The sequence below is a fragment of the Gymnogyps californianus genome, chromosome Z (genome assembly GCF_018139145.2).
Source record: "Gymnogyps californianus isolate 813 chromosome Z, ASM1813914v2, whole genome shotgun sequence".
NCBI lineage: Eukaryota > Metazoa > Chordata > Aves > Accipitriformes > Cathartidae > Gymnogyps > Gymnogyps californianus.
In genome coordinates, this window is record NC_059500.1 from 39,601,763 (window position 1) to 39,615,505 (window position 13,743).

Genomic DNA, 13,743 nt, shown 5'->3' on the forward strand with positions numbered 1-13,743 from the left:
TCCACGCTGTGCACGGATCGGATAGTTATGGTGAGTTTCATATTAGCAGCTGCGGTCATGGCTGTGTGGTAATCCCTGGCAATGTGATTTTAATCTTAAGTCACAAATCATCATGCCAGGAACCCAAACAGCCACAACATTAAAAGAAAGCTGTGCAGTCACACAGAGTGCTGTTCTCATAACAGTATTTTAGATTTTATGTTATAGCTCACCATGCACTTCTAGTCTGTCTGAAAAGTCAAAGGGGCTATTCTAGACTACTGCTAACACCATGTACATGCCATGTAATATTTCTGTGCTAGATACTTACCACCAGAAGCTTGTAGAAATTTTGATTTTTATTTTATTATTGAAGGAACTATAAGAAGACAGTTCCTAGTACAGTAGTACCAGAACAAACTGCATCTCCATGTTTCTGGCCTTCAGACACTTGAAGGCGTCTACCAGATCAAAAATTGTTGAATGTAACTCAAATTCCTGTGGGTCCTCGATAATTGGGAGCACACAAGCACGTCTCTTAGCCCTACCTGTTTTAGAAGGTGACCCTCCTACCCCATAACTGACATCCTGGCACTCTACAGTCTGATCCACCTTTCCCAAAAAGTTCTCTTGGCAGGCACAGTTCTCGGCTATACAGAAGAACAACATGGCTGTTCATAAACAAACTTGCTTTCATGGTATCTATCATCTGCTGTATTTCATACAAATAAAGTAAACACCACAAATTCAAGTGGAACTCGCTATCAAGTACTGCTACATGTACAGGCTTGAACAGGAGAAAATTAAGATTTCTGCTCAGTACCAATTAAAAAATGATGATTTTGCTAAATTAGATGCCTGAATTTTGATACCATAAATCAACAGTAAAGTTATGTGAACAACCAAGGCAATCAGTCTGTCAGATGAGTTATATCATTAAGCAAAAATCTGAGGTATGCTGTACTGGAAGAGACCTTCATACCAATCCTAATTGGCTATGTGTTAAACATGCATGTACAGACACTATAAGGTTACCTCCGGCTACTCAAATAGACTGAGAAATGGAGAGTATCTTTGCAAATTACCAGTTTATAGCCTGCAGCAATTTTTATTTCATGAATCTTTCTTGCAATTCTGCTTTTTTTCTGGTGATTCCTCCCCATTAATTTCAGAAACAAGGTAGATTATGTATGATATTAAGCAGTTTCTTCATGTTAAAGCTACTCTTCTTACCTCATAATCAGTCTTCAAAGGCCTCACTACACTTAAAACAAAAACATTTGAATTATCAGCTTGTTCTCACATGATTCAGATTTGCTTCCAAGTGCATAGCTTCGTACTTCCACTGTGGGCTTAGATTCCTTTCAAAGACTGTGCTGCCTATCAAGTCAACATGCAGCTTCGTTAAACAGAAATGCTCCTTGCACAATTGCAATTTCTGTAAGCAGAGTTAAGAATACAGAATGGGAAACAACTGCAGGTGGAGCCTGGCCTTCTCTGGCCATTTGGACCTACAGTTGCCTCTTGTACAGTCCATTATAAAGTTTACAACAAAGCCATGCTCCATGCTCTCCAGCTAGTGCCTACACGTATCTAACTCACTGCTCCAGCAGCTGGGCTTAAAAAAAGAAAAAAAAAAAAGGCAAGATATTTAACAAGAGTTACTTCTCGAGCTCAGCAGCCACAAGCTCTATGGTATGCCAAAGTTTACTACGTTTAGTAAGCTCTGCATATTCTTTCTGTATGAGGCAAAATCAGGGTGTTTAATTCAAAAAGAAAAATCACCTCTTCAGAACAACATCTCTGCCACCACTTTGGCTGAGGACGCATCCATATGTTCTCGTGCTGCAGCAAAGCATTTATGTGCAAGTTCTTGCTGTTTCGCATCTTCATTCACCATTAATTCACCATAGAGATAGACACCCATTGCCTGAAAGAGGAACATAACACACAGGCATCCTATCACCAGTAACAACTTGTTAGCTGGTTTTCATTCCATTGACCTCCTAGTACTCATTTAATTAAAACAAAAAAGACAATCCAAAACACAGAAAATACCATATACTCTATAACACCTACCCTTCCCCCCAAAAAAGTAGTTTTCTCTGGATCTCTTTAGCCTAAGGATGGTTGTCTATATGTTGTATTGAGTGTGTAAGAACAGAATATTAATATAAGAGGTGTATGTTATGTCGTGACAAGAAAATGCTTTCTCACTACATTTTTCTTGCCACTTTTCAAGTTGAAATCTGTTTTCTTTTATCCACTACCTGAATTATTTCCAAATGCCCCTTAAGAAAACAGCTTGTCCTGCCTTCAACAGAATAGACATTTTCTTTCCAATTGGGATGTTTCCACACACACACACGAATAAAGAGGACATCAACCAAAACAGTCCACTCTCAAATTCCCATTTGGCAATTCTGTAACTGGACATCAACTGAATGCAGTCAGGTCTGTGTTTCAGACTCTTCTCTTTACATCTGAGATACGGCTGAATATGGACAAATTCTGGTTTGGTAAGAAGGCACGCTTTCCTAACTACTCATTCTGGACATAGCAGCTATCAAGAAAGGTAACAGGGCGCCTGGGGGTGAGATCCGGGCCCCTTCGATGGCAGGTAGCAAAGCACTGGCTAACTTAAGAGGAAACACATTGGGGATTGCCATTTTTTTCTGATGATACAATTTTTTCACCTAATTACAGGAATTCAGTAAGTGTTAAGCTGCATTTACCAAATAGGATTATACACGTGACAAAATATTAGCAGCTTAGCACACTGACTTTTACAGTTGTACTTAATGTTTGGACAGTTGCAGGAGAGGAAAAATTTGGATAGCATTTAAAAAACACAATTTTAAATACTATTCCTCACAATTTCTAGCATTGGCTGGTAAGCCTTAAAAAAAGATTAGCTTCAACAAGAAGGGAAATTTAAAGTTTAACAAAGACTGAAATTAACAGAAAAAGTCCCAGAGTGGCAGAAACCTGCCAGACTCCTCGCCAATCCCCTAAGCGTGCTCTGCCATCCAGAGACCCAAGAACTCGGATTTCCAGGGTTTGCAGCTGCACTCGGGTCTCGCAGCCACACCAGGCATGCACATGGCCTTGGAGCTGGACTCCAGTCGCTTTCATAGAGAACTTCAAAATGTTGGAATTTTGTTACAAATAGGAATTACCTTCTCTACCCAGTGTTAATAATTTTTCCCCAAGCCTAAACATCAACATGCAGTAAACACAGTGGGTTTTTGTAGACCTGAAAAGGATTTAAATAGTCACATTTGCATTTTTCCCAGACTTTAAAAAAAGCCAAGTCTTTCATGATCAGTAAGGACATGCAACTGCTCTGATTTGAGCTGTAATCACTCCAGAAGCTGGTTGTGCCATAAACTGTATGCACTGCTGGAGTCAATAAAATGAAAGATATTGAAGATTACATAAAAAATAAGTTGCAAAAATTATTTCCCTGCACTGCAGAAAATGTTAGTCTTTATTTGGCATAATATCTGTTCCAAAAATAATGCCATTCAGTATGTTTGGGTTTATGAACTCAAGGATTTCCCGCCCCCCCAGGCTTCTGCTGGTGGTGCTCTCCACCCTTTCATAGGATTAAAAGACACAATTAATATAACTCCTTATTTTCATAAATAATTTTGTTTTATGATTTATTTTTTTTTTTAAATAAAGAGCTTGCCAGGAAGTCTGGGGCCTGTTTGGTGCCTGAGATATAAATAGGAGGTATACTTCAGAGTTGGAAGAAAGAGCACAAGAGACGGCAATAATTTTACTGTGCTGTCGTAACAAAATATATTTGCCTGAAAGCACAAAAACCTCATTGGCTGTAAATGGCTTTGTTCATTGTCAACATAAAAGGTAAAAACACTAAGATCTTGCCTAGACTTTGACATATCTTGCAACATTTTCTATTTTTTACATACGCTTTAAATATATACGTCATCCTAGGCAGTGAATGCCTTGATTTTATAGAGTTCATAGTGAATAAAAATAAATAAATGTGAAAAAGAAAGAACAAGGCAGAGGTACACAGAATTGTAAGTTCATAATGGCCTAAATAAAAACTCATAGTAAAGACATCATGTATGGCCAGCCTTTTAAGACCTTCAAAATCTTCTGGTAGCATTTCCCTAACCGTGGAGAGGCCTGCTTTCTCTGCATGTATATTGTTGTGCTATGCTTCTTCTGGATGTCATCTTGAAAACTGAAATCACCACAGCACTGACTGCTTTGCACCTAGCTCATATCTACATGCATTAACATTCACAGCCAGACTTGCCTTTGTCATCTTGCAAAAGGAATCAATGCTGAGAAGTATTTTCCTAGCATCATTGCTACCTCTGTCTGGCATAAAACGGAAGGAGAGGAGGGAATATATCCTACTTCACCACTTACCAGAAGATTAGCATGCTTAGGTGGGGTTGAATACCCCTAGGCGGCTTCCTTAAGCTACAATGTTTAAGGGGCAAAAGAAGCAAAAACTGAATACACATTGAAGTTTTTGACAAACTGCAGGAGAAAATATATTAAAATAATTTTTTAGTTTCACACTAAGGGTGTAAAAAAGTTGATTATTTTGAAAATGCTAATTAAATGTAACTGACCTGATCCTCTCTGAGAAATTTCTCAACATCTCCGTACCCAGGCACATACTTGTGTTTAACAACAAGCTCACACCACCGATGACGAACCTTTGGGAAGAAAAAAAAAATTAGGAAACCAAGAAAGAAAAGGCAACTGTATTGTATCTGTATGAGTGTTGATAAACAATACATCTCTAGCCAGTTTGGTTTTGTTGTTCTTGTTGGGTTTGGGTTTTTTTGGTGGGTTGGGTTTTTTTCCCCCAGCAGCCAGGCAGATGCCTCTCGACACCAGTCAGTAAGCTGGGCAGATGTGCAGCACTCTGCACGCGTGAGCCTGGGCTTCGGAAACCCAGAATGCCCAAAGACAAACTCCTGGTTCCACGCTAGTAAACTAACCCAGATCCAGGCACAGATCTGCAGCATCTTCACCTCCACTGTTTCCAGTCTTGACTTTTTTTTCTCCTTTAAGCTAGGCTAGAGGTTATTTCTTTTATACTGTTAGAAAGGGGGAGGGGGAGGAGATTAGCACTGCAAACATCTGGAAGAGCCACAAGATATAATTGATAATTTCCCCTACGTAAGTGTATAATCCAAGTGATAAAAAGACTTAAATATAATTCTGTACCAATATTAAATCCATGCCAAAAGGATAAGAGTTAGATATAAAACCATGAACAGGGAGCTTTCAGTTAAGTGAAACACAGTTTTGCCACCATATCTTTGCCAGTAATACATTTTAAGCACCTTGCAAAGCATTTAAAATCCATCTACACTTAAAAAGTCAGGCTGTTCTACCAAACGCACATTGACAAAACCAGTTATTAACAGACTGTAATGAAAAGCATGGAAATTTTCAAGCAAATCATGATTGAAAAACATTTTTATTTAAGTAGTGGGAACATGAATTACACGTGGGTTTTTTTGTTGTTGCCTTTAAATTTCTGACTTTTTTCTTAGCCACTCTTGTGGCATAAGTGTCATCTTACTCTCCAGCAAGGCTTCCTCAGTTGTAGGCAGTGATGAGCCTAACATTTTATATTCCGTCAGTGGCTCACCACTGATCCTAAAGGAAAACAGTTAAGTTGCAGTAAAACCCTCCCGCCCTCCCAATCCTTCTGCTTCAGCCTTTGTTCTTACCATCTTTCAAAAGACAGGGCACCTAATAACAATCGTCTTTCATGGTAAGCGTAAAATGTTAGCAGTTCTAATATTTTTCAAAACTGAGTCCAAATTGTGCTCATATCAAGTAACTGAACGTGAACCTTTTTCTCAATGATAGATTTACTGATAACATCAAGAATGGAAGCCAGAAAGGGAGGGAAAAAAAGTCACACTTAAGTATATTGTTGCTTTTGGAAATAAGGTATTTGGAAATACTTTCCTTGTCATCCTAGTCCTTGCCAACTTTACCTCTCAGCAAAAATTTCACAGACTCAGGTAATTAGATGTTAATCCTATTAGCATAATTAACAAGTGATAAATGCTCACAGGTCCTGGAAGAGTCCTTTCTGGGTACCTGGTATCTCTTTCCAGCTGACCTCTTATACGAAATAGTTTGAACACAGCTTATGAATGAAATAAAATCTTGAGGGGTTTTGTGGCTGAGCGGAGTTTGCACTCGCAGCATGTAAGATACTGAACAGTTACAGTGCAAGGCACGGTAGGCAATGAAAGCTGTCTCTTAAAGCTTTTTGCTGTCAAAATAACAGCTGTTAAGATTCCTGCAAGTGGAACCAGAGCTAAATCTACAAAAGTAAATAGATTTCCAAGATTCAACTCACTTTGCTGTAGATGTCCATATCCATAATGTAGACCTTCAAAGCCCTACCCAGCTGCTGCTTCTCCCTGGAGACACTAAACATTTTACCAGCAAATCCTCCCAGGCAATCCAGCTTCGTTACAGGGTGTTTCTCATAGCACCGAGCAGCTCCAAACCTTCCTTTTGCCTGGACCAAACCTTCAAGGCTCAGAAATTAAGCATACACTTCTCTTATTTGTAGGGTGACTTAACCAAACAGAATATAATCACATTTAAAAGGTTGTGTATCTTCATCTGATACACTTTATTCTGCACCTTCCATCACATATTTAAAAAAAAAAATTAATTCCTTATTTATTTTCATAGCATGTATGAGGAACATAAGGAGGAGAAAGGGACTGTGGTCCTCTCCTGTGATCACTGCTTTTCTAGGTCTCATGGTCCAGCAGTTACAGCACTTACCCAGGAGGTAAGCAATCAAGTCCAGTTTCTGTGTCTGCTCAAGATCTCAAACTGTGCCTTCAGTGAGAATATTTCAACAGCAGATTATAAAGTATTCTGGGATGGGGCTCTCTTCATACCTCCTGGTGAAGCTGTATTTTCCCCTGCAGTTATTAAAATATTTATTGATCCTAAAGGAGGAGTTCACAACACTTTAGGGCCTAAATTTCTGGGGTACTTTTGATAAGAAGCAGGGACCTGGCTCACGCAGCGCACAAGCCAGCTCGTCCCCAACACACCTTTCCTGGTGCGACCATAATAGCTGCATGGAGAGCAGAACTGAAGCTCTCCCTCTGAAGGTGTTCATGTGGTCCTACTTCCTCACATACTAATGTCATGTATGTCTGCCTTACATTTTCATCATGGCCTGATCATCTGAATCCCAATGGCTTTGGAAAACACGGAACAATTAAGCTGTGCCTGTTCCCTTAATTGGTCCTTCCTCCATGGGGTTCCTGTTCTCGGCAATCAACCTCCTTTCAAACAGTTTAAAAGAAAAATATTTATTTGTTGAGTGAGATCTGGGACAGCACACACTTTCCTTTCTCTCTTTTGCTTTTTTCCCTTTCTTTCCCAGGGTGAGTACAAATCCTGGCGTATTTCCAGATCTGAAATGCTGGCGCTTTGCCAGTTGGGGCAGGAGCAGCATGTAATCTGCAGATGACACATTTGCCTCCTGTTTCCCAACAGCCCCAAATGCTCTCGCGGCAGAGCAAACTGCAGGAGAACCAATGGCTGCTGGAGCGCCTGTGAAACCAGCAGGGCCGCCGGCCCCGCCAGCTCTCCCGTGTCTTGTACCGGACCCCAGTAAGCAGAGCACAGAAACCAAGGCTGGCTCCGAGCGCAAGAGGGGCAGGGGGTGACCTGCACAACGCTGGCACTGAAATCTTCACTACCACTCGGACTGAACATATATATTGGTTATTCTCCTGTCCCCCACACCCCCCATGCAGCACAGCATGTAGACAGCCACATAACACAAACTGCAGCTAAAGCAAACGCAGCCATTTCTCAGATAGACGCACTATAAAGTAATTTTTCCAGTATAATCCATGCCCTAGGCCGATACCACAAACATGGGAATTTTATTCACGTAAGAGAAGGATGGAAAAAAAAGAATTCACTTCCCAACGTCTCATCCAATGCTTAGAGCACGAAAAGTAAAACGGGCCCCACAGCTTCACAGGCTAATGAATGAGTCACGTGAGGAGGCACTTTTAACAAACCAGTCTCGAAAGGAAATTTTGAAAACTAAGTAGCTTGTGGTAGGACTGAGCTAACCATACCGCATCCTGTGTATGCTTTTTGGCTTTTCTGTTCCTCCCAGCAGCAAATACTCAGTGGCAAAAATAAGAATTCATTAGTCTTCGCCCAATTTTCTCTCTGCATGTTTCTCTGTGCTCTTCTGCAACAGTTCAGAGATGCACACCATATGTCGTTTTGGCTGGTTACACCATAAACAATATAAACTAAACCTGAAAAGTAATTTACAGCAATCCTTCCTGTTACTGCTGGCAGAAAGCACATACGACTTTGTCTGGATCTGAAGCAACACCTGTAACCACCCACTCACCCACCCGCGCTCTTACTGGTTTGGCAGCTGCAGGGACCCCCACGTGCCAAAGTTGGAAACGCAATTTATTTTCTCAGCCTCCGATACCAGGCTGAGAGCTGTCCTTCCAAGCCTGTGACTGACGGCTGGTACTCCCAAGGATGTGGCGACATGGCTGGGGGGGTGATGGAGGTCTGCTGGGACCTCAGGTTCCTCGTGGATGGATCCTCATCACCTGGAAATTGTTCTTTCCTCCCGCCCTGCTTTTGCAGCTGGTGCGGATGTCTCCACTACCAGCTTTTTAAGCTAAACGAAGATTGTTACTGTGAGTTTTGCAAGACACTACCCATATTAGTAGTGTATTTCTGAGGCACAGTTCAGTGGCAGGATGACACTGAGACACTCACTGTCTCAGGTATGGCATTTGGAAACCAGCTCTTACATTTTTATAAATATTGACCACATCAAGATCTAAGTATTGGCTAGCACCCAGATGAAATGTCCTGAAGGGATGCTACTGTCAGATAGCAGTGTCCCAAATTTAGGAGCAGCAGCTTATACAAATAATTCCAGTGGTCTCATATTATCTTTTAATTTCATTTTAAGAAAAATACACAGTATTGCACAATATTATTTGCAACTCAAACATTACCTGTATTTTGACAGTGCAATGGCAGATGTTGAGAAAACAAAATTATGTTGTCTTAGTCTGTTTTCAGAGAATGCAAGCTGTTGTGTGAGATTATTTAACTGAAATAAAGACATATATAAAATACACTAATAATCCAGCTCTAAGACAGTCCCTTTGTTTTAGCAACCTAGGCCAAGACCTTTTGGGAAATGGTGCTTGAAGCTGACTGACTAAACCCATCTAAGGTATCAAATACATGGCTTGACTTTCAAAAGAAAAGCTCCCAGTGACATACCTGAGAAACAATATTTTTAAACTATTTTGAACATGTCTTAAATCAAAGCGATAATTTTTTTTTTTCTGACCCAGGTGATAAACTACTTTGCCTAACCCATATTATTCTCCCCTGCCCCACACAAACGATCAGACAAGCCTAAAACAAACATCCTCACAGAAAGCTTTGTATGTTATATTGTAATGATCTAGCTTGCTAATGTTCTCAATCATATGTATGCAAGCAAAAAATAAGTATTTTACTTCTGAGGTCTACAAATAAGATTTAGAAAGCAAGTAATTTAAACCATGCCTTTATGAAATGGAGGAAAAAGCTAGAGTTTATTAAGCCTTTGGTCTGCAGAATGGGAGACTAGCTTCAGGGAAAATTAGTACATTTTGCTATTAGCTGGATCCAATTTAAAAGGCGCCATAAGACAACAAATCTAAATCACTGAATAAAAGCAACATACTTAGAGATCTTAGAAAATGGGTAATTTGAAATACAGTGAGAGCTATTGTCCAACAAAATGGAACCTTTATTAAAGGTAGGAGGCATATGTGATCTTTATAAAACAAAGGTTCAGACCTTTAATTGAAAAAAATTATTTGAACAACTTGAATCTTAAATATTAATTAAAGAGTTTCAGAGGCCAGACTCTAGTCTAATTTGTAGAAGAAAAAATACAAAGAAACTTTTTCAAATAACCAAGCTATGCTACTACAGATTAGTTTTAATTAACAAGAAGGAACCTGGTATCTCCAGAGCACCAGAATGCTGTTCTGTTCCATCTGAAAGCATTTATTTCCAGTCTCTTCCTATCTACACATAAATTGGATTCAAATATTAGATCATTTTCCTAGATAATTAAGGAACAATGCCACATGTTACAGGGCAATATTTGGACTAAAAAACAGGTTTTACAACTGCTTAACATGGAAGAATTACAGTTTAAGAATTGCCATGTTTACAGTGCATTTAATGATTTAGTTTTTTCCGCTCTATCTTAGCTGAAATAGTTACTCTTTAATACACCAGCCAGGTTGCATCAGTGACTTTTCATACTATATAGTCTGAATTTCAAATGGGCATTCCCATCTTTTATGCCACAGTATACGCATGCTTTAGCATGCAAATTTGGTTTCATGAACATTTACCCAAGTAAGATGATCAGGGATGCTGAAGCAGCTCAGAAGGAGCAATGAAACAGCCATGTGTGTTACAACTGTGCTGACAGAGTATCAGTTTAGCAATCTGAAAAAATGTAGTCAATAGCCAAAAACCTACTGGATGCAAGCAGAATGGATTCATTATTCTGAGAAGGATTCTGTAATTGTGAATATCGTGTATGCCAAGGGCTTGTCAGGAGACTGAGCAAAGAAGCTGTCTAACAGCTTAAAGGAGCTTGTATTTTGGACCAAAAACTCCTAGATTTTTCATAGCCTAAGTTATCTCTCAGGTCTCGTAGCGCTCGCTCTGACAACACTGCAGGGCCAAAGAAACCATGGGCCATACAGCGTCACAGCAGCATGCGTCTTTGATGGCAACCTTTCTTCCTGAGACCCTCATAGTGTCAAGGTTCAATTAATGCTGTTTCTTACAGTGCAACGCTCTTTCTCAGTATTAAACACTTAATTTTCCAGAGCTACGGTCAAAATGATGATAACACTTCAATTTAAAAAATGGCTTTTGGTAGCCTTACTCATGCTGCATTTTGAGTACTGGGAGGAATTGCTGTTCAGTGGGGATAGGGGTGGCTGGCCTGAGGCTGATTGAGTTCACTGAGCCCCATCATGTTCTGCGTTGGACATCACTGATCATACAGGCAGCCCCATGCCAATTCCTGCTACCTCGGACAACCTCCTTTCCCTCTGTGCATCCCACAGTGTGAGTATCTTAGCCCACTGACAACACAGCAAAATGTAGCATGGTCATTCAAGAAACTCTAAGGTAATAATGGGCTAGCTAATCAAAATAATTTTTGTCAGGAGCTAATTGTCACTTTGAGGAGAACTATGCAGAGGTCTAAATACTTTAAAATCTGGAGTATGAACTGGTCATTAAAAAGCAACTTAAAATCTAATTTTAGTAGAATACCAGACTTTAGATTTTGGTAATATTGGTAGCAATATTCTACTTAATTCATTTTACTCCTCCTGATTTGTATTTCTGCACAGATCAAGCAATTGCACACTATGAGGTGTGCTGGCAACAGAGGAGAAGGACTTGCAAGTCCTATCTCTCCTTCCTCCACTCAACAGCACTGATGGAGTGCTGTGGGTAGAGCTCATGCAGCAACTGTCTCCATTCAGTAACAGAAAAGAGAGTTGTTGTACAATCAAGCTTTTAAAAAACAAATTCTGTTGTTTGGTCAACGGCAGACTGTGGGACAACTGGCAGCATTTGAATCTGTAACTGCGCAAGTGTGTCAGCAGGTCAGGCAGCATGCTCCCGTAGCTGTGCAAGCCTCAAGCAGCAATAGGTGCAGGCTTGAACCTTCTCACCTTTATAAATGGGATCTATGAGCATGTATTTCCTTCCCATCCTTTTCCCTCCCCTCCAACCACATGCTCCTGTTTTAGCATTCACTCAGTTCTACGTAACGCAATTGAACCTTACTGTTAAAAAGTTTCTGTAGTATCACAGCCTTGCTTAAGAGCAACCTGATCAGATCCCTCTTCTCCAGCTCCCACAGACTGTAAACACGACTCCACTTCCACCTCCAAATAAAACACGTGCTTCTCCACAGCCAGCACGGCGGCTCTTTCCTACATAAGCATACAGAAGCCCAGGAATCACCAAACATGCTGCTTAGGAAAGTCCAAGCAGAGCAGAGGGCATCCCTGCTGCTCTCTGTGATCAGAAAGGCATAGCAAGCAAAGGGCAGCATTTCAGGACAAGATTCACTCCTGGCAATGAAGCACTTGCTGAGGACTTGTTCAGAAAAGACAAATGCCCTTTTTTCCGCACCTCAGATTCACAAACAGAGAGCTCCCAATTAGAGACCAGACACTTTTCTCCCTATGTGGGCCCCATCTGTGATCAATGACATCCACGTTGGCAGAAAAAAATTTTCCAAAAGAAGGCAGAAAAAGCAAGAGACTAAGAAGCCATGTCTAATCCTTCTTCAAAGGTGGCACAGGCGGTGACTTTCTTCTGGTGTCAAAGCTGTCACTGTGAATAAGTGACTCGGTTAGGATGCCTAATTCTGTAATCTCAATGCTCCTCAGCCTGCCCCTCCTCGCCCCATCTAACAGGAGACGGACACACAACAGGATCTGGCCTTCAGTTTTCATTCTTCTTTGACAGTGAACCAACAAAGCGATGATAGGACAGTGACCTACAGCATGGTTAGATGAGAAGAGGGCCACCAGCACCAAGGCAGTGTGACAGCTTCAACAACATCTGCTGGGAGAGTGCGTCCCCACTGTGCCCGAAGGCTTTTCTCACCGTGTTCCCATTTGTGCTGCCGCCATCTCCATGCTGGGGGAGCGGCTCCTATATCATAGTGCATGTGAGGTAAGGAAATGTTTAACACAGCATGTGAACTCACTTTATTTGAAAAACAAAGGTTTTTAAAAATAAGCCTTAATTAAAAACATAAATACACTACTTCTACTGGAACCAAATGCTTCCCCTTTCCTCTGCCTTTTCAGTATTGCCTGTTCAGCACGCCAGAGCGTTAGTGCCGTTCACAGCTTGCAGCAAGATGGAGATGGCAGAAAAGATGTCATCGGCTGCCTTTTTAACAATTTCACTGGAGATGTGTGCTGAGCTTCACTTTGCTGCGGTGCTGCTGGCTCTCAGGACCAGGGCTGCCTTCTGGCCGGCAGCAGAAGAAAGGCTTGCGCCGCCCCACAAACCTCCCTGCACCCCCGGCACTGGGAGACGTGCTGGCATCCCAGCGGGACTCTGCACCAGAACAGGGTGGGTCCCAGCCCCGCTGCCTGCGGCGCTAGCCCTGCGCCTGCACCCGCACCCGGCCCTTCCCCATCCCCGCTGGAGGGCTGGCGGGGTGCTCCCGGGGCTGTGCTCCCGTCCGCCCTCCCTCCATCCCCACTTGTCCCTTCTCCCAGCCGGCTGCTGTGGTGAGGACGGCTGCACGTGTGAAGGCACAGGCTGTGGGCGAGTAAGGACAGGGCACTGGGGGGCCTGTACCTCAGAGGGAGGGGAAGGAAGACCAGGTCCCAGCCTCAGGTACAACCAACATCACACTGCAGCCTCCACCAAGAAGTACTGCAGGGACAAGCCCCATACCTTCAGCAAGATAAGACTGGCTTGGGCATATGTATACATCCCAAACTCATCCAAAAAGCATCACCACAACTGTCTCTCCATCTCATATACAACCCCATCCACATTCCCTCTGACACCCTCCTGAAACGCCTATCTACAATAATGGCTAGAATATCTCTGGTATCACCGCAATTTTTTTATTATATCAACATC

At 41.7% G+C, this 13,743-nt stretch overlaps 1 protein-coding gene across 1 annotated transcript in view; it reads right to left on the reverse strand.

Moving 5' to 3' along the window:
* Nucleotides 1–13,743, reverse strand: part of AOPEP (aminopeptidase O (putative)) — a 190,053-nt gene that overhangs the window by 2,015 nt on the left and 174,295 nt on the right. Inside the window, exons 14-15 of the mRNA XM_050913244.1 lie at nucleotides 4,599–4,685; nucleotides 1,765–1,909 (exon numbers count right to left, since the gene is read on the reverse strand). Of these exons, the coding sequence (XP_050769201.1) occupies nucleotides 1,769–1,909; nucleotides 4,599–4,685 (228 nt within the window). The 3' untranslated portion in view covers nucleotides 1,765–1,768. The remainder of the gene's footprint in view (nucleotides 1–1,764; nucleotides 1,910–4,598; nucleotides 4,686–13,743) is intronic.